Here is a 20745-nt window from a genome sequence, read left to right as displayed (position 1 = left end):
ATAGAATATGATTGCTGAACTCTGTTGTACAGAGGGATACAGGTAACCTAATACACAAATCATGAAACATTAGTATGGATTTCCAGTAAGTGATGAGGAATGCAAACAGAACATTGTTGTTTTATTCCGAGTGGAATGGTATGTAAAGGTAAGAAAGTTTGGCCAATTTTTGCAGGACATTGAGACTACTTTTGGAGTACTGTATACAGTTTGGTATTGCTTCTTTAAAGAGGGGATATATCACCTTGAAAACAGTGCAAACAGGTTCGCTTAACTGATTCATGGGATGAAGGAGCAGATCTTGTGAGAAAACACTGTGCCTGTATCTAGTCGAGTTTAAAAGTCTAAGTGGCGATCTTATCTGAAAATACAAGTTAGGAAAAGGAGTCGGCCATCTTGCGCATTGAGCCTGCTGCACCAATTAATAAAATCATGGCTGATCTGGCTGCAATCTCAATTAGTCTCTGACAATCTTTAATCTCCTCTGCTGAGAAGAATATATCCACTTCTGCCTTTAAAAGTATTCAAAGACGTTGCTTCCAACACCTTTTGAGGAAGAGAGTGTTCCAAAGTTGTAGGACTCTCAAAGAGAAAAAAACTTCTCTGCATCTTTGTATTAAAGTGGTAACCATGAGTTTTACATTCTCCCACAAGAGGAAACATCTTCCCTGTATCTATCCTATCAAGCCACCTCAGGCTCTCATATATATTTCATTCCAAGTTGCTTCTTAAAAATATTAAGTTGCAATCTACTTCCATTGACTCCAAAAACAAAAACAGAGTGCTTTCCTGGAAGGCTGGCAGCCTCAGTGTCAGACTTTTAAGGTGGAAGTTTCCCATTACAAGGGTCTTGTGTGAAAACTAGTCTCAAGCATTTTTACAGGAGCACAAGTCCACCTAAAACTGCCACTAAATTAGCACTATTTTATTTTGACTGCAGAATAAATAACATGGAACATGTAACAATGCTGTATTAAAGCTCCCTTGATATTTTGACATTGCAATATATTGATGGGACAGACCCGTAAAGCTAACTGAACTTTATCAATTTTACATTAACATTATCCACATCATCCTTGACCAAGTTTTTGCAGGGGATAGAATTGAGCCCTCTCAATGAAGCTGCCAATAATGCTTACACTCAAATTCAGTTAGCTATGATATTAAAAGACTAACAATCAATAAGCTAACTGATCCTTTTCTAACTCCTGACATCTTATTAGCAGAGAACAAAGCTGGGAATTTAAAGGTCCTCCAGTAGATTATTGGGATAAGTACATTTACATGTCACAATGTCAAGTAATAAGACCAGAAGAAGATTCCAGCAGATACATGGAAACTCCACAACCTGCAAGTTCCCCGCTAAGCCTTCCTGACGTGGAAATATATCCCCGTGCCTTCAGTGTTGCTAAATCAAAATCCTGGAATTCCCTTTGCTCCCCACCACATTCTTAGAGAAACTTATAATGGGAAATAAATGCTGACCTAGCCAACAATGGCCGCATCCCGTGTTTTTTTTTTGAAGTCACGTCATGTAATTAAGATATTTTGATAAACCATCTGAATGTCCATATTGGAGCACAACAATTGTTGCAGTGCAGTTTAACTTAAATATGCCAGGTGGGATCTAGTGAAAACTATCACAACCAACCAGAGGTATAACAGTATCATATGACCTCATGCAAAAATACAGTCTTTCTGCCGTACCTATTTTTAAAATGGGCTGATAATTAAGAGAATGACTGAAATACTTACGAGGATTTCCTGCTTAGTTTACTTAGCAAAAAGGAATCTTTAGTCAGATCCTGAAAATTAAGAAATATTCTAGTTACTTGTCTTTTGCTTTGCACAACACATAGTAACTCAGTGATCAAACTATTGCATAAATTCATCAGCAAAGCAAACGCAACATTTGTATCAAAACAGAAAGGATTGTAGGTACTCAGAAGGTCTGCCCAAGCTTGTGGATAAAGAAAGAGAGTTAACTTTATGGGCTTGTGGCCGTTTATTTTTCTGAAGCATCTACTTTTCTATCCAGCAATGCTGCCTGACCTGTTGATTTTCCAGAATTTTTTGCTTCAGATTTCAAACATTTGCAGCATTTTGCTTGTCCAATTCTATCATTTTCAGACTTTATTTCAACCTTTTAGCAGTGACAGTGTTTTACTTTGTGTCGGAATTCTTTTATCATGCTTTGAGCACCAACTACCTATTAAATTTAAAATAAAAAGATCTAACAATGTCAGAAAAAAAATTCTCATGAGAAATAAGTTGTCACTTCAAAAGGTGAACGTTTATGTCTTTGTAAAAATATGCTTCCACATATAGCATACAATTATTGTTAGTTGTCTTTATTCCTGACAAGTTGCTTAAGTCCTTTGCTTTCCCCAGATGAAAATTCACAGGATGCAAAGTCACATTACCCTGGACCTTAGTGCACAATTGAAAACATAGGAATTCAAGATCCCTTGATTCAGAATTCCACTATAATGCCTGTGAAATGTCTGTAAACTCGATTTGGTCACATAACTACTGCATTGTAGACACGCACAGGAATTTCCATGGCTTTGTTTCTGGACAAAGTCTGTCCCGAGCATGACCGGTGACATGAAGGGTTGAGGGAGACACTCACTACACTGGGAATTCCTGTGACTCCAGACTCATATGAATTCAGAGTAAGTTGGCAGGCAATAAACTAAGGATAAAACCCGTAAAGCCTTGATTGTGAGCCACAGATAACCCCACTAGGAATAGATGTGTCCAGGGCAGAATTGGAGCTTGGTATCCCCAGGTGGCAGATTCATTTTTAAAATTATTAGGAGCTGCTTAGCAGCATGTTGGTAGAAGAGAGCAGCACTCTGTAAAGATATCAAAATGCTGTGGATGCCGGAACTCTGAAACAAACATAGAGGATGCTACAAAAACTCAACAGGTTTTGCAGCAACTGTAGACAGAGAAATGGAGTTAACATTTCTAATCTGGTATGACTTTCTTCAGAACTGCAAGACTCTATCTGTGCCTACAGCTAGGAGACTCACTACTCCGTAATTAACAGCTGGAGTCATTTTTTAATTAGTCTTATTCTACCTTTTATCTCTTTTTTTTAATATCTCTCTCAACAATCTTTCCCATTCTTGTTTCACTTTTGAATATACTTAAAATCTAACATATTTTCTGTATTAGACTTCCTTGTTTCGATTCTGCGTGGGTTAGGAAATAGTTCCTCAATTAGTTGAAAGCTTCCCTATTGCTTGCCAATGTCACAAACAGTACAGACACATCGTAAAAAGCACAGCACTGGAACAAACTCGGGTTAGAGTATTCACTCCAAAGCCTGATAAAACTTTGTAGTCAACTGTTAGGGAGCTAAACAGCAAGCATTGTTCCGTGCCACAGACCATAAATTCTGGGTCATTTCAAAACGAACCATTTCTTTTCTGAACTGACGTCGGGTTAAGATGCAAACAAACTTCAACACTTCTAACAAGAGATAGTAGGAACTGCAGATGCTGGAGAATATGAGATAACAAGGTGCAGAGTTGGATCAACGCAGCAGGCCAAGCAGCATCAGAGGAGCAGGAAGGCTGATGTTTTGGGCCCAGACCCTTCTTCAGAAATGGGATTCTGAATCAGCCTTCCTGCTCCTCTGATGCTGCTTGGCCTTCCGTGTTCATCCGGCTCGGCACCTTGTTACTTCTTACAAGACTTTTGTTTACTAATCCTTAATGCAAATGAAATTAATTCTAACCCAGTTGGTTGGAGAAAAGCTACAAATCTACATTGTGGACATTAAAACATATGGTTTAATGTTCAGTCAATTATGTATAAAAATCTTCTTTTTTGGTTCACTGCATTAGGGCAAGTCTTTGGCAAATGTTTTCCTGAGCGCTGCAAAGTGTTATGATTTTTCATTACAGCTCGAGTGAAGAGCCTATCAGAGTTTGCTTCAGCTGGAACACAGTTGAATTCAGCATTCCAGGTCCAACTCATGTGCCAACTATTCAACCAACTGAGTTAATTAGTGCCCATGTGTGCACTATACATCACCTCAAATGATGTCCTTACAACTTCACTGCATGGTTTCGACATCATGCTGCCATCCTGATCGTGAATGTTTTGGTTTGGACAACCGACAGCTTCATTACCTGCTGAAGCAAAGCACAGGAACAGGATTTTCAGGGTATTAGACTTCTGGACATGGGCATTGAGCTACATTTTTTCTTCTCTTGGATCAGAGCTTTGTGCCAGAACAAAAACAAATAAACGACATTTATCACTGTTAAAATGTTACTGACATTGTACTAGGCACCTGAAAGGAGTTAGAAACAAATAGTTAGGGCCATAACTGAGGTTAATAATCCATATCCGTCACTGTGATGTAACAAAACAGGATAGTTTTTCCTACCAATGTTGCCTCCTCCACATCCTTTCACCTCACAGAAACATAGCTTTAACAAATGAACATTCAATATGTTCAAGATAACGAAATGTGAGGCTGGATGAACACAGCAGGCCCAGCAGCATCTCAGGACCACAAAAGCTGACGTTTCGGGCCTAGACCCTTCATCAGAGAGGGGGATGGGGTGAGGGTTCTGGAATAAATAGGGAAAGAGGGGGAGGCGGACCGAAGATGGAGAGAAAAGAAGATAGGTGGAGAGGAGAGTATAGGTGGGGAGGTAGGGAGAGGATAGGTCAGTCCAGGGAAGACGGACAGGTCAAGGAGGTGGGATGAGGTTAGTAGGTAGGAGATGCTCCTGAGATGCTGCTTGGCCTGCTGTGTTCATCCAGCCTCACATTTCGTTATCTTGGATTCTCCGGCATCTGCAGTTCCCATTATCACTGATTCAATATGTTCATCTGCTATATAGTTATTGTATATACTTACATGTAAACCTTGGTTCTCAAAATCCATATCTCTCACATAAAATTAGGAGGAAAACCTAAGAAAGTACAACTCATGAAAAGATCCTTACATGTGACTCAAGCATTGCAGAGAAAACTGTCTACACTTCTATATGAATGTGATGCACTGTGTGAGCTCAGATAAACCAAATTAACTGTGTGTGTATAGTGACATTCGAGCATTGCTATATAGCTGATTCCTAATAGATGAATGATCTGCAATATTTTGCAGGTTTACTGGTAATGCAAAGCAATTTGAGCTGTGATCTGGCAGCATAAATCTCAAGACCTATCAGGCTGTACACAAAAATGAAGTGAAAATCCCTGCAAGCAATATTTCATTATTTCAAATTGACATCACATGGAAGGTAAATCCAGTGCAGTCTCAAATTTGTCTGGTAAAGTTCTCAGATCCATTACATAAACCGTAAAGCAACTTTCAATATCTAATAATTCTCCAATCCCCACTTTCTAAATGTCAAATCTATTTTAACGTAAAGCTATGGGACATGAAAATTATAGCACAACATAGCTACCAGCGCTAAGAAGGGCTGTCCAATGTTGTGTTGTGATTGTAAAAGTCTTCAATGGCAGAGCAGATGAAGGAACACTGTTAGAATCAAAGAAGCACTTCAGTGTGGATGCAGGCCATTTGGCCCTTTGAGTCACACGAACCCTCTGAAGGACATTCCACCCATTCCCAACCCATCCCTATAACCCTGTATTTCCCATGGCTAACCCACCTGGCCCACATATCCCTGGGAAAAATCGGCAATTTGGCATGGCCAATCCATGTAGCCTGCATATCACTGGACTGACAGAGGAAACCACAGCACCCAAAATAATCCCAAGCAGACACGGGGAGAATGTGCAAATTCCACACGTGAGGGTGAAATCAAACCCAGGTCCCTGGCACTGTGAGGCAGCAATGCTAACCACTGAGCCACCGCGCTCCCCACATGTTTTCACCAGCTATGAAGACATATAGAAGGCTACAGTCACAAGGGTGTCTTGATCAGGGTGGCTCAACAAGTAGCCAAATTTTATCACTAAACTATCACGATTGTGTGCACAACAACAGCACCTAAGAACTCTATATTAAGCAAAGTCACAGGCTTTTACCAGGGTGCCATTTGTCAACTGAGGGAGAATTGGTGACACGGACAGAGCTGTGTATCTCAGAGTCCATAGTCAAGATTGGCACATACACACCAGGGACATGAAGGTCACTGGACTCTATGTTGGGACAGATGAGTCTTTGGATAGCAGCATCAGTAACTGAGCAATCCTCTTCAGGATATCTTCTATCATGCTAATGTGAAAGAGACTAGGAAAGGTGCTACAAAATTGGCTGTCCCACTTTCTCCTGGTTGTAGAACCACATCTTTCAGGATCAACATATTTGTAGACTAAGAAAGGATCTTTGATTTTGCAACTTGAAATGTGGAACATTACTGTGGCAAGAAGTGGTGGCATAGCAGTAATGTGACTGGACTAGTGATTCCAAGGCCCAGACAATGCTCTGGAAATATAAGTTTAAATCACACCGTGGTAGCCAGTGAACTTTAAATTCAACTAATTATAAAGCCAGTCTGTCTGAGGGTGATAATGATAACCATCATCAATTCTTGTTAAAAACCCATCAGGTTCATTAATATCCTTTTGGGAAAGACAGTTACCATCCTTGCTTGGTCTGGCTTACATATGATTCCAGATGCACCATCATGTGAATATTCTTAACTGTCCTATAAAAGTTTGTTTTTCATTAATTCTTGTGATTTCTGTATCATGGCTAAGCCAACATTTATTGCGCAATCCTAATTGCCCAGAGGTTGTTTACAATTTCCTTCATGAAAGGACATTAGTGAACCAGATGGGTGTTTTTTTTTTAACAACTATCAACAGCAGTTACGTAGTCATCATTGGACTAGTTCTTAATTCCAGTTTTATTCTGGTTGAAATGAATTTTCACTGTCTGCCTTTGTGGGATTTAAACTCATGCCCTCAGAACACTAGCCTGAGGTTCTGAATTACGAAACCAGTGACATTAACACTACATCACTATCTCCACATGGTGGTCAATCAGGCCACACAGTTCAAGGTTAAATGGAGATGGGCAAAATATACTGAACTTGAAGCTGTGTCCAAAGCTCATGAAAGAATAAGGGGACAAGACCGGATGATTTCTATAGTGACTGTCAAAAAAGAAGAACTGCAATCATATCACAAGAACTATTAAGTTTCCAGATTAACATCAGTGGTCTTAGTGAGACCTGCCATCATGGGGAGGGATGGCTGAAGGAACAAGCAAAGGGCTACACCTCCTACTGGAAAAGAAAACAGCAACAAGCATATCCAATAAGTTGTTATTATTTTCATTCAAAATTGGATTTTGGATACACAGGTTTGTCAGCATCAGTAGAGAGAAAGCCAAGTTAATATTTTGGGTCCAGTGACCCTTCTTCAGAACCGAACTGGTTTACACCCTCCCACAAACAGTCCTTTATCTCCATTATATATGATGTCAATTAACTCTGTAGATACTAACAGTGTAATGCAACACCCAGCAAAAAGAAATTGCAAGAACTAAAAGAGGAAGAATCGATGTCTCAGCCCTAAAGTAGCCCGCTCAGAGAGAAGAATTCCAAAAGCAGCTCACAATCTATCTGGAAAATCTTCAGTTACCCAATTCAATTTCAGAAAACTGGGATCAAATAAAATTAGAGAAGCATAAAAGCTGATGTTTTGGGCCTAGAACGGTCTAGGCCCCGAAATGTCAGCTTTTCTGCTCCTCTAATTAGAAGGGTCTAGGTCCAAAACATCAGCTTTCCTGCTCCTCTGATGCAGCTTGGCCTGCCGTGTTCATCCATCTATACACCTTGTTATCTCAGACTCTCCAGCATCTGCAGTTCCTACTATCTCTCAAATAAAATTAGTCCTCCTGGATCCCAATTTTCAAACCATCCAGCTCAGACATCAAAGTCACCAGGGCTAGCTTGATAAAAACAACAATGAAATATGTGACCTCGTGGAACAAAAGTGAGGCACCTTCATTATCTAGCAGGACAGGCTGAGGTCACACTAAGAAGGCAACAATACACTAGCTCAGGGCTGACACCTAAAATAAATCTGGACAAAAGGATAAGTCATGGACAGAAAAAGCATGAGAAATCAAGCAGCATGCTTGCCATTATTTTTGATTTATTGAAGTCACAGAGGAATCTACAGACCAGATAAACACAATTCCCTTTCATCACAGGGTGGTGCCTCTGTTCTTAGAATCAAAATAGAATCAAAGAATCATAGAATCCCTGCAGTGTAAAAGTAGGTTATTCACTCCATTGACTACACACCGACTCTTAGAAGAGAATTCCATTCAGACCCGTCCACTCCCCATCCCTGTAACTCTGCATTTACCATGGCTAATCCACCTAACTTTCACATCCCTGGACACTATGGATAATTTAGCAAAGCCAATCCACCTAACTTGCACATCTTTGGACTGTACAAAAAAACTGGAGCACCCGGCCGAAACCCACACAGACACAGGGAGAATGTACAAATTCCACACAGCCAGTCTGAGGCTGGAAGGATGATAATGCCATCCATCAGTATTGAAAAGAACACTTCTAATTACTTCATACCCATGAATTCACAAACAGAAGTTGATAAACTCTGGGTGTACCCTGTGGTAGAATCTATGGTGGATCATCTTTGATGGTGCAATGGCACCATGTTACCTGAAAGTTGGATAGGCAGCAGGCCAATCTGAAAATGGCATGGAACAGGAGGATAGAACGTAGGAGTGAGGCCTGTTCATAGAACAGACAGTCTCAAGACAGCAGCTGGGAATCAGCATGCAGCCAGTTTGAATAAGAATTATTGATGCCTCAGTAAATGTTATAAGGTGATAGGTTTGTGAGTCTGTAGTGCGACTGTCTGTTTGCAAAGAGCAAGATTCACTGGAGCTGATTAATGAATTATTTTATTTTCTGCTCTCCAGCTTAAAGTAAATAGTCTGAAAACCAGCCTTAAAATATACCAGGACAGCTTGGTACATGGAACCATGGGCATGGTGCTTGGCATGTGGTCCACCCTGTGCCATGTAGGGACTCCAGGACACTTCATGTGCCCTAGATAATTATATGTGCAGAAAGAATCTCAAACTGCAGACAGTTGAGCTCTAGGTTTTGGAACATTAGGACAGGTTGGAGTCATTGTAGTGCATCCATGAGGCTGACAGCACATTAACAATTTGGTCACTCTGAGTGGACATCATCCTCAAATTAAGGGACTGCCAATGATGATAATCATGACATCGTTGATGTGAGCAGGCTGATGCAACACTAGAATATCAAAATTGGTCAACAATATTCAGTCAGTACCTTCCAATTTCATCCCTGGAATAAAATGATATGCATTAGAAAGCCTGGTGGACCTGTTCTAGGGCCGTCTAAGGATGACTCTACAATTTGCATCCGAAATGCCTTTGACTTACCATTGCTGAGACAAAACTGGTGGAAGCACTATGGAGTGTTGCTGGGAGAATTTGGACATTTTTATTGATCATTAGACCACAGAAAATAGCATTGCATTGTATGGAGGCAGTAACTACGCAGCACTTGCATTGCCACATGAGCATGACATGCACAGCAGGGGCACCAAGGGAGAAACTTTCTGAAGAGGAAGGAGAAGAACAATTCTTCATATGAAGCCCTGTGGATCCCGTGTGGAGCACAATACCTTTGCAACAAGGAGCCATGCACAGCATCTGAAGGGGATGCACTTCACACAAGGGGTGAGACAGAGTGGTTCCACGTCCTTGCTAAAGACAAGGACCTGAAACAAGGATGAGAAACATCTTCCCAGTAGATCACTTTCATCCTTATATTTATTGAGCAAGATTCTCCTTGGCAGAACCAGGCAACGCCAGCAACATTTTGCAGTTTATCTAGTATAGAAACATTAGGGAGAAGACAAACATTGTGCAGAAGGGGAGGGGATTTCATCATCTTCTCCCTTGGGAAAGACAATGAGATAAAAGATTAAATGGGATCCCCAGAACTGCAGGATTTCTCATTGCGAGCTTTTGTCACACATGATTCCCCTGCTTGTAAGAGAAATTGACCATAAGAGTAAAGGTTCACTTTTCAGGGCATTGCAGAGACCACATGTCAAACAACATGTGCAATTTTAATCTCCTCATTTAAAGAAGGATGTAAAAACTTGGTGAAGGCACATCAGAAGATGATAACTAGATGGACATCAAAATGAATGGGTTATCTTATAAGAAAAGGTTGGCAGACTGAGTTCGTTTTCACTAGACTTCAAAAGAGCAAGAGGTCACTTGATTAAATATGTACGATCCTGCATATTTCAGGTACACAATATGTGGGTGAACTCAGATCTCAGTTTAAAAATTAGGGGTTGCCCCTTTAGAGTCACGGAGTGATATAGTCATACAGCACAGAGACAGATACTTTGGTTCAACTAATCCACACTGACCACGTTCCAAAGTAAACTAGTCCCACCTGCCTGCATTTAGGACAGAAATTATAAGTCTATTTTTCCTTTCAGAGGACAACACAGCTCTGGAACTACCTGCCTCAGAGGTGATAGGGCTTTTGTTCACAAAGAGTATCAAAGACAGAAATGGGAATCTGGAATTCAAAACATAAAAAGATCAGCTATGATCTTTTAAATGGCAAGAAGGCAAGGGGACCTGTGGATTGTTGCCCCTTATTCATGTGTTTATATGTAAATCTGAATTATTGCCTCTCCCTGGTCAATCTGTATATGTGACTACCTACCTAAACTGCAATGAATTGAAGTCAGGAAAGCACATGGACCTGGTCTGGATTGTAAGGAGCCAGAATGTCATTCTCAGTTCAGACTACTATATCCGATCAGTAGCAATTAACAGAATCTTTTGATGCTCAGAATGAAACCATACAATACTAGCCTAGACAGCTGATGCAATGGATGGACTATTTTCCAAAGATAATCTCTCGGTGCATAAATGGATTGTGATGTATATACAGATAAGATTACAAAGAATTCTACAGCTCAGAAACAGGCCTATGTCATTGTTATGTTCCACAAGAGCCTCCTCCCACTCCCCTTCATTTCACCATATGAACATACCCTTCCACACGTTTCTACCTCACAAACATAGTTTCTCTTAAATACATTTGTTATATTACTTCACATGATAGCATATTCTCACAACTCTGAGTAAAAACTGATTTCTTCTGAATTATTTATTTGATTTACACATGACTTTTTAAAAAGGAATGACCCTCAGTATTAGGGTCTCAGAGAAGTGAAAGCATCTTTTCTTTCCCTATCCTCAGAAGGCATTCACTCCAAGACTTTAAAGACTTTGATCAGGTCAATTCTGTCTTCTCTTTTCTAGAGAAAACTGCCCTACTCTGCTCAGTTTTTGCTGATAGATATTTGCGGAGTTTTTTTGTCGATTTGGATAGTTAATGTGCCAACAAAGTAGGGGATAAGCAATGACAGGTTATGAAATAACTGAAATATGAACTGTAGCTACTCAAAAACATAAAGTTTAAAGGAAGCATGCAACAGATCTTCATAGTGTTCATTATAAGACAAATAATGTGAAAGCACCACAGTTATAAACCAGATTGCAGAAGATATCTTTTCTTAATATTACACTTTAATATGGAAATAAAGTATGAAATAACATACTGATCTGGTTGGATGTGGAGATAGTTAGCCAATTTTTGTTACATTCCTTTTCTTCCATGCTCTTTTCACTTCCAGCATTGTTTTGTTGAGATGAGTCCAAAGCCTTCTGAGAACACCCGTCTACCGTGATTACCTGCAAATCAGCAGATTGTGCACTTTATTGGGTGAAGAATAGAATGTGTACATAAGTGTGTGTATGTGTGTTGTATATTGTGGAGCGGTGGGTAACTATCCCACCTTGAAAGCTGGTGAAAATGGCACGATGTGAATGAAATGATTCACTCCACTGTTTCTTTGTACTGCAGAAGTAATCTTTTGTGCAAGTGTTTACGAACTGAAATTGAACGCAAACTGCAGTTGTTTTAAATGTTTTGCGAAATAAATTGAATACTTAGAAAGCATAATTGTCATGAAATGTAGTGAATCTTCACTGATTTCCTTTCATTTTTATTACACAGACCAAAGCACATGGAGTAGAAATTTAACATCATTGCCAAGGTGCAATATTAACTACTTCCACAGTGGGAAGGAATTTAGCACAGTGACCTTTCTCAATGAAACTGTGAATACTAATTCCACTGTACGGTTAGTACTACCAGAGACCACATGTTTTCTCTGCAGTAGCTCGAAATGAGTGGAACAGACCATTCTCATGCTTTAGGTAATTACAGAAAAAACTGGCAGGATTTGGAAAGTAAATCAATCGAATTTATATCATGTGGTGAGAGCACACTGCAGTAATGAAAAACTCCTGTGTATATTATACCAGTAAGAACACCAATAGACAATGTTTTTAAAAACTTACTGTCCTGTTTCAAATGTACTGCTTTACATTTCCGTTCTCACTAAACTTTATGCTTTTTATCTCTTACGCACCGGTACTTGCAGCTTGGAAGGTTTTTTTTGCCGACTCGAGGATGTTCTCCGACAATTTTGTGGGTTTAATTTTGACCTCATTGAGTTCGAAGGCTGTGAAAGTTTTTTAAAGGCTAAAGAGGGGTAGAAACACCAGAATTAAAGACCAGGAAAAAGAAAACTTGTGAGTTAACTAAATTTCATCACAAAATATCAGATTCAAACTAGGGTATAAAAGAAAGATCTGAGCTGCTAAAATTAGGGCTGGATGAAAGCTTGTTTAAGACTCAAATTTTCTTGAGGGCAATACACATGCCACACAGACTTTTAAAAATTTCAGTTGATTTAAGCATTGAAGGATAGTTGTCAGTTTTACAATGGGCCCACACAATTTATCATGAAAACAGGAACAGGATTAGACCAATTAGCAACATGTGATTGTTTCATCATTCAACTAGATCCTAGTTGATATATAACCTACCTCTATCTTCTACCCTGGCTGCACCCTTTAATATGTTTTGTTGAAAAAAATTCAGTAATTAATAATTACAATTGATCTATCATCATTATTTTGTTTGTAGAAGGAGGGAGTGAGTTGAGTCAAGTGGGCCAATGTTTGCAGGGCATAATCATATCATTAGATACATATTAGTAAAGGAGAAAATTGGTGAACAGATAGCCATTTGTTCCATTACTTCAAATGTATTAATATATTGGCTTTTGGATTTTGTCATAGTTATGGAATTGAATCTCATTATGAATTCTCAGCTGAAATCCATTCCATTAATGGATTAAGCATAAGGGATGGTGATCTTGCTTTCGAGTGGACCGTGAGCTTCCTTTTGAAAGTTTTATGAGCCATTGAAGAGTTTTTTTTTTAAATGGCTGATTATTTTGACAGTCTCACGGATGAGTCGAAGGTTCGTCCATTTACCATAGGGCTCTTGGATTCTCCGTTTCGTGGATACTGGCTGAATGGGCATTGGTATACAGAAGGGGCACATGAATGAGTGGGAGGTGAAGGGGTTCAGAAGTTAAGGGCAAGGTCTAACTGCCTAATACTTGTGTCAAATATTCCAGTGAATTAAGGCAGCCTTCCAATCAGTCAGCCTTAGTATTCATTAGCCTATATTGGGCCAGCTTCTTGAGGAAGACGCTCCAGCTTCACTCTCAAATTGTTATCTCCTAACTTCCAATTTCCGCCTCAAAAGGGTAAAATCCAGCCTGTAGTCTCCAATTGCAGCCTTCTTCGGATACATTCAGTCTGATTGCTTTAGTCTTTACATACATGAGGCAGTATAAGGGTCACTCTATTTTGCATACCCTAAGTGTAATTACAATTACTCTACAAGTCTTACTTAATACTCCAAAAGCTGTGGATGCTGGTATACATCTGGAAGCCATTTCAACTCTGGTTTATTAGAGTTCCAGTGCAAATATCTGTACGTTGGTGGCATGTAGCACTAACTAGCTAAGATTTGGTTCAGTACCAAAGCCAAAAATCCGAAGTATATTAAGAGAAAAATTTAAGATCAATTCAAGGAAACTAACAGCAATGACCAATTTGGCATCCAAAACTTTGTTGAATTACTCTATATGGGATTTATCTTTGTCAGCATTCTGCACAGCAGGTCCTCTGCATCATATGGACTTTCTGACCAGAGCATAGCATGCTATGACAGAGGACAGCATGACAGCTGGCTGCCATTATATGAAGTGTTAACTATTGACCTAATCCACATCATCTACGGATGATGCACATCTGTTCTTTTGTTGCCAACAACTACATTATTGATCAAATGAAGGTGACACTTACTGCAAAGTTTGCTCAAGGATGACAACTTTTGACTGCTGGTTCATAATCAACAGTTCAAAATTTCAATTTCTTCACATACTTCTGAAATCTTAATATCCTGTACTGGGTAGTAAAAATCAACGGGCTAGATATTCAGAAACATCCATGTTTGAACACATTCCTTATTGAGCATAACGGCTTGCCTTCATCAGAAAAGTTCAAAGGCCCAGGTATTTTTAGGCCACAAATCTCATTACGATAGAGATGTTCCAACATAAGAGTACTTGCAAGTTCATATGTCAATTATAAGTGATTGGATAAGAATGAGGCCTGGAGGAGGAACAATTGAGCACTGGATTGCAACAGAAGATCTTTTTGCATTAGGGGATAAGATCATGGTTGTCTAAAGCATAATCAGGCGATAAGGCATTTTGTTGCAATGATAGGTGGGGAATATGGAGTGATGGCTGTAGGCGATCTGGGGGACGAGGAGGCAAAGTCAAGAGTGAGTTCACATACCTTTGGATCAGGACCAGCAGCCATTATTGGAAGTACCTACCTTTTTTAACTCTTTGCTGTTTAATATTGGTTTTCCAGAGACAATCAGCACTGTTTCTTTCTGTTCCTCTCACAAATCAAAGATGCAATAGCAAGCTAAAGCAGGCATTAACACCTTAACTGCATATATTTGTGGCCTAATGCCTGCTTCAGGTATAAAGAAAGGACACTTCTTGTGTGGACTTTACCACAATAAGACTTTGTGCCAGAATTGTGGACATCCTGTATTGAGACCATTTGGGACATAATACAGCACTTTACCCTATTGCAAATGGTATTATCAAGGCTGACCTTTGTTGCCCATTCCTAACAACTCAGCACAAAAACAAAGCTGCTGGAAAAGCTCAGCAGGTCTGGCAGCATCTGTGGAGGAGAAAACAGAGTTAATGTTTCGAGTCCTCAGAAACTGAAGAACTGGGAAAACATATATGCTGAAAACAGGGAGGTGAGTGGGGTAGAGAGCAAACGATAGGATAGAGCCCAAAGAGAGAGAAAGGCAGTTGGGCAGACAAAGGAGTTGCTAACGATCAGGCCGGGAGGGTGAATAGTTGTTAACAGAGACTGTTAGTGACTAACAACAGGGGGTGTGTAGTGGCAGGCTATGTGGTAACAAGGCCTGATGTGTGGGGTGGTGGGCTGGGACATGGGGGAGTTTAGGCCCTAAAATTATTGAACTCAATATTGAGTCTGGAGGGCTGTAGGGTCACCAAGTGGAAAATGAGGTGATGTTCCTCCAGCTTGCGCTGGGCATAGCAATTGAGTAGCTTGTTACATCACTTGGAAGGGTGGAGAAGAATCAACCTGAAAGATATTGAAGGCATATAAGGTCCAAACGTATTTCATAGAATAGAATTTATAGAACTCCTATGGAGTAGAAGCAGGCCATTCAGCTCGTTGAGTCCACACAAACCCTCCAAGGAGCATCCCACCCAGACCCATCCTATCCCTATAACCCCGCATTTCCCATGGGTAGTTCAGTTAGCCTGCACCTCCCTGGACACTATGGGTAATTTAGCATGGCCAATCCACCTAATCTGCGCATCTTTGGGCTGTGGGAGGAAACTGGAACAACTGGAGGAAAACCATGCAAACATGGGGAGAATGTGCGAATGTGTGCGAATTCCACACTGTCAGTCACGACAGGAATCAAGCCTGGATCCCTGGCGCTATGAGGCAGCAATGCTTGGCATCGCTTCTCGGCCTTTTGGCTGAGACCAAGTCTTGTTCTTGGCCTTTTGGCAATGACCGCTTGGTGGCGCTGCAATGTGCTGGGGCTTTGCCTCAGTGATGGTGATGTTTGAGTGAGGCTTCGAGATTGTTTCTGGTCTCAGTGTGGAGGTAAAACCAACATGAAAGGGGCGGCACAGTGGCTCAGTGGTTAGCACTGCAGCCTCACAGCGCCAGGGACCCGGATTCGATTCCAGCCTCTAGCGACTGTCTGTGCGGAGTTTGCACTTTTTCCCCGTGTCTGCATGGGTTTCCTCCGGGTGCTCCGGTTTCCTCCCACAGTCCAAAGATGGGCAGGTTAGGTGGATCGGCCGTGCTAAATTGCCCATAGTGTTCAAGGGTGTGTGGGTTGTAGGGGGATGGGTCAGGGTGGGATGCTTCAAGGGGCAGTGTGGACTTGTTGGGCCGAACGGCCTGTTTCCACACTGTAGGGAATCTAATCTAACCACTAAGCCACCCGTTTGTAAGGATGGCAAGTTTTGGAGGCTTGGCTTCCCTAAAGGACTTTAGTGAATTAGCTTTATTTTTAATAATAGCTCTGTCACTTTTTGCTGACTGGCTTTTCATTTCAAGAGTTTCTTCCGTCCAACTTTAGCTGAGACTGACTGCACAAAGCAATGGTAGACAAGACCCACGGACCTGTAGAAGCCCAGCCATAATTTCCAACAGAGCCAATTTTTGGAGGGAGGGTCAGGGAGTCAGTCAGGCATGAGGGAAGTCTGAACCCAGCAGGGTCATTAGAATTTAGTGCTGAGATCAAACACACTCAGGGATCTTATCCTGCAATGTAAGAATAACAAACTTACGAGTTGATGTGAGATCCTTAAAGGGCAGATAGGATTCATTTAACTTTCATCATCTGACTTTTTTTTTAAAACCCCGCACCTTTCAAATTTAAAAAAATGTAGTGTCATTTAAGATTAAAAATAAAACTGTTGTAGTAGCTTTAATAGCTGTTTGTTTACAGGTTATAAAATGTTCTCTATGAAAGCTGGGATATCTATCATCCCAACATGAGTCTTGAGGTCACCTCCTGGGTGACTTAGGACAGATGGCATAAGGTCAAGGATGGTGGGTGGGTTAGAATGAGTTGGTATGAAGTGACTTAAGATGGCAAGGGAAGTGCACGAGGTTGATGGGATGTGAGGGGTGAGGGTTAGAGAGTCTAAAACGTAATCAAACAACTGGTATTTATAAAGGCAGCACCCCCCCCCCCCCCCCGACTCACCAGTACTCAGCTATCCCTGTGATAGCTGAGACCCCAATCTCCTTCTATGGTTAGCAGCTCTGGTTTTATTCCACACCTGAAGCCCTAGAATGAAGATCCACATGGGCCATGTCTTCCCAAGAGGTAACTGTCAACAGGAGATTTCCCCAACTTTAGCTGCCTGCTTAGGTAGCAATAATACAGGTCTAATCCTTATTAGACTTTCAGGGATTAAACAGTCCAACTGTAATCAAGAGGCCACTTCATGTCCCATTAAAATATTCTGCTAGAGCATTATTTGTTTTAACCATTGAAAAACATAGAATTTAACTTATGAAGAAAGCACTCTAATTTTGACTTTCGATTCTTAATTTCAGTGACATTTGTCCATTACTATTTGGATAAAATAAGTTTTAAAACCTTTTATTTTTGTACTGCGCCACAAATGTTCTTCCTTCTGAATCCTGAGCCTTAAGCTGTTTCTTCGAGAAGACCACCTGTTCCTTCTTAGTGGATTGATCCAGTAGGAAATACTGTTGTATTTGTGTTTGGAGAAAGACTCCAAGTTCTCATTGTTAAGCTCAGATCCATCTGAATTGAATGAGAAGGAATGAGACTTTTTGAGGGGAGCATGGTATGGCCTATCAGCTCTACTGGTACAGTTAGTACTGAATAAAGAATGAACATGTTTTTTCCTTTGATTCTTCAAACTTGCACAGAAGATCCCAGGCTCGTCATCTTCATTGAATGCCCAGTTGACATAGCCAACCTCACTCCTTTCACTGTGACTATCTGATAAAAGGGGACTATCAATAACAAATGGAGAAGTCAGTAGGTCCAATGAAAGTGTATCCACCTTTCCATCAGTTCTTTCAGGACTCGTACGAATAATGTTCCATTGCTTCCCATGGTTTTCACCCTCATTCTGATCAGAGAGTGTGCTTTGAAAGCTGAATTGTATTGGTGTTCTGCATGGACTCTTCTCCTGTTTTTGAACATTGGAATTTAAATCCGTCAATGTTGGAGTGTTTGGAAGTGACAAATTAAAATGTAGATCTGTGTGCTTAAAGCTTTCAAAAGTGGAAGGAACTGGGAATAATTGTGTATATCTATGAGGTGATGTGGGCTCAGATGATATTTCTGACATGACAGTACGGCCTTCCAACTCTTTCTCCTGAGGACAGGCACGGTCAGCATAAGATACCTGCTTGTTCTCATCCTGCTTTTCTGGCTTGGGCAATTCAACTGCAATGTTGGCATTACTGTAACATATTGATGGCTTTTGGTAGTTTGCTAAGTTTCGAAGTAGTGAAGGTGGAGTGCTAAAATAATTTTGCTTTGCTTCAGCAGAAAAATTATCCAAAGGATTCAGGTGAATCACATTGCTCCAGCTATGTGGCAATTTTCGGAAGTCACTGCTTTCTGTGTTACTCCCTAGAAATGCATCATCCACTTTTAAACTATCCACAGCAGAGATCACTTTCAGAGTATCCACAGTCAAGGCCGAGAGATCCTGTAGGTGTCCAAGTTGGCTGTCTAAACTGTGCAAAGATTCCTTGACGTAATGGACTTTTTCATTTACTTCTTTCAAATGCATAGCCATTTCTTCAACTCTAGAAAATAAGACACATTTTAGTCATGTTGGTTCCTTGAGGTTGCTACAGTTTCTGAAACAAACAGGAATCTACAGGTGAAGTGCCTTAAGATGTTTCACTACTTTAAAGGCCCTACATAAATGCAAGTTATTGTTGTTTGGATTTGAATACACCAATGATCTTTATTATGATAATTGGTCCAGTGGCAGGAGCTTTCCAGTTGCACTCCAAGCAGAAATGAAAAGTGGATATACAGCACCAATCCAAATAAATAGTATCTTAATTTGTTTTCGTTCCAATCATTTCTCTAATATCCAGGCAGTCATCTCTTCCTTTTTCTCTTTGCTATTGTAAAGTTCTTTAGATCTTGTTTTTGCTTTAATGGTACACATTTTTTAATGAAAACATATGTTATTGTTAATTACATAGGCTGATGGCTGATTGACAGCAGTCAATAAAATAGCAGGTTACAAAAATCCTCAACCATTTTAGCATATTTCAACTATGATGCAAACATAAGTATATCAGAATAAACAATAAAACTAGAGAAACTCAGCAGGTCTGACAGCATCTGCAGAAAGAGAGAAACTGAGTTAAAAATTGAAGTCCAATATGTCTGTTCTTTGAAGCATCAGTACAGATGGAAATTAGGTATATCAGGTTCTGATCTAACAGTGACTCAGTGATGCTCTTGTGATCACCAAAACTTCAACAAATGCTGACAAGATCCTGAATGTAAGTGGAGTCTAGTCATTCCCTATTATTAATTCTCTGCTGTGCAAACCACTTCACAGAGTATTCACAGGGACCTGGCAGATTGCAAACCTAGTCAGACCATACATATTTGCTTAAGCATGAGCAGATATAGAATCCAGTGAAGTCTAGTCTATAAATGAGACACCTTGAAGAACTTTGTAGATTTGAACCTGAATGCATGTCTCACACACTAGGTGCGTTCCGTATCAAGAACTAAATTATTCAATAATTCATGATAAAATCATAATTTCTCTACCCAATACAACATCTTAATTTCCTACAAATTCTATGCTCCCAGATTTTCAGTGCTGTAAAATGAAGGAGAATTAACTACGAGTGGAGGAGTACACACATACAAGTTATCAGAAGTGGGTCAATTTCTCGAGTCTGCCAGTATTTAAATAGCTAATAGCATTTGCAAAACATGGAACAAAACTTAAATGAAGTGTTTTAACTGTTTAAAGTGCTTATACCAAATGAAAGCTTTGTCAACTAAATATGCTTCAAAAAGTTCAATTTATTCTTGGTCTCATAATATACAGGAAGCGCTGTCCATAAGCTAACAATGTAGCTTGTGATATATTACAGTGTTAAAAGCATTACAGAAATCAAAGTTATTATTGCTGTTATTATAGCTTGTTAGCAGGCCACCCTTTCTCCTTGAAACCATACTTTTAATCTGAACCAACTTGTTGGGTGTGGGTGTTAAAATCATAAGAAAAAGGAACAGGAGCAGACCATTCAGACTCTCAGTCTGAATGGTCTGCTCCTGTTGCTTTTTCTCCCATCCAATAGGATTATGGCTGATCCAACATTCTTCAAATTCACTTTCTGATGTTTTCCTCATTACCCTTGATTCCCTTACTGATCAAGAATCTATCTATCTCAGACTTAAATAGGCACAAGGACTCTGCCACCATAGCTCTCTGTGGCATGGAGATCCAAAGACATCCAATCTTCTGAAAGAAGAAATTCTTCCCCATCTCAGGCTTAAATTGGCACCCATTTAGTCTAAAACGTAGCCTCAGAATATGTCCTAGACTCTCTCATGAGTGGAAACATCTTTTCAGCATTTCCTCTGTCAAACACATTAAGAATCCTGTATGTTTCAATGAGATCACCTCTCATTCTTCTAA

The 20745-nt window shown here is 40.1% G+C and overlaps 1 protein-coding gene across 13 annotated transcripts in view; it reads right to left on the bottom strand.

Moving 5' to 3' along the window:
* LOC125450802 (transient receptor potential cation channel subfamily M member 6-like) overlaps positions 1-20745 on the bottom strand; it is a 154755-nt gene that overhangs the window by 31908 nt on the left and 102102 nt on the right. For 12 of the 13 annotated variants that reach the window (XR_007247158.2, XM_048527002.2, XM_048527001.2 and 9 more), the window contains 5 exons: positions 17679-18871; positions 12493-12605; positions 11617-11749; positions 4048-4148; positions 1756-1805 (listed from right to left, as the gene is read on the bottom strand). Coding sequence is in view for 12 of the 13 variants with exons in the window: in XM_048527002.2 (XP_048382959.1) it covers positions 1756-1805; positions 4048-4148; positions 11617-11749; positions 12493-12605; positions 17679-18871 (1590 nt within the window). In the remaining variant the exon portion in view is untranslated. The remainder of the gene's footprint in view (positions 1-1755; positions 1806-4047; positions 4149-11616; positions 11750-12492; positions 12606-17678; positions 18872-20745) is intronic. The other variant, XM_048526999.2, reaches the window with a different exon arrangement.

This window comes from Stegostoma tigrinum, chromosome 3 (genome assembly GCF_030684315.1).
Source record: "Stegostoma tigrinum isolate sSteTig4 chromosome 3, sSteTig4.hap1, whole genome shotgun sequence".
NCBI lineage: Eukaryota > Metazoa > Chordata > Chondrichthyes > Orectolobiformes > Stegostomatidae > Stegostoma > Stegostoma tigrinum.
The sequence above is the reverse complement of the archived record's forward strand: the minus strand, read 5'-3'. Positions and strand labels throughout refer to the sequence as shown.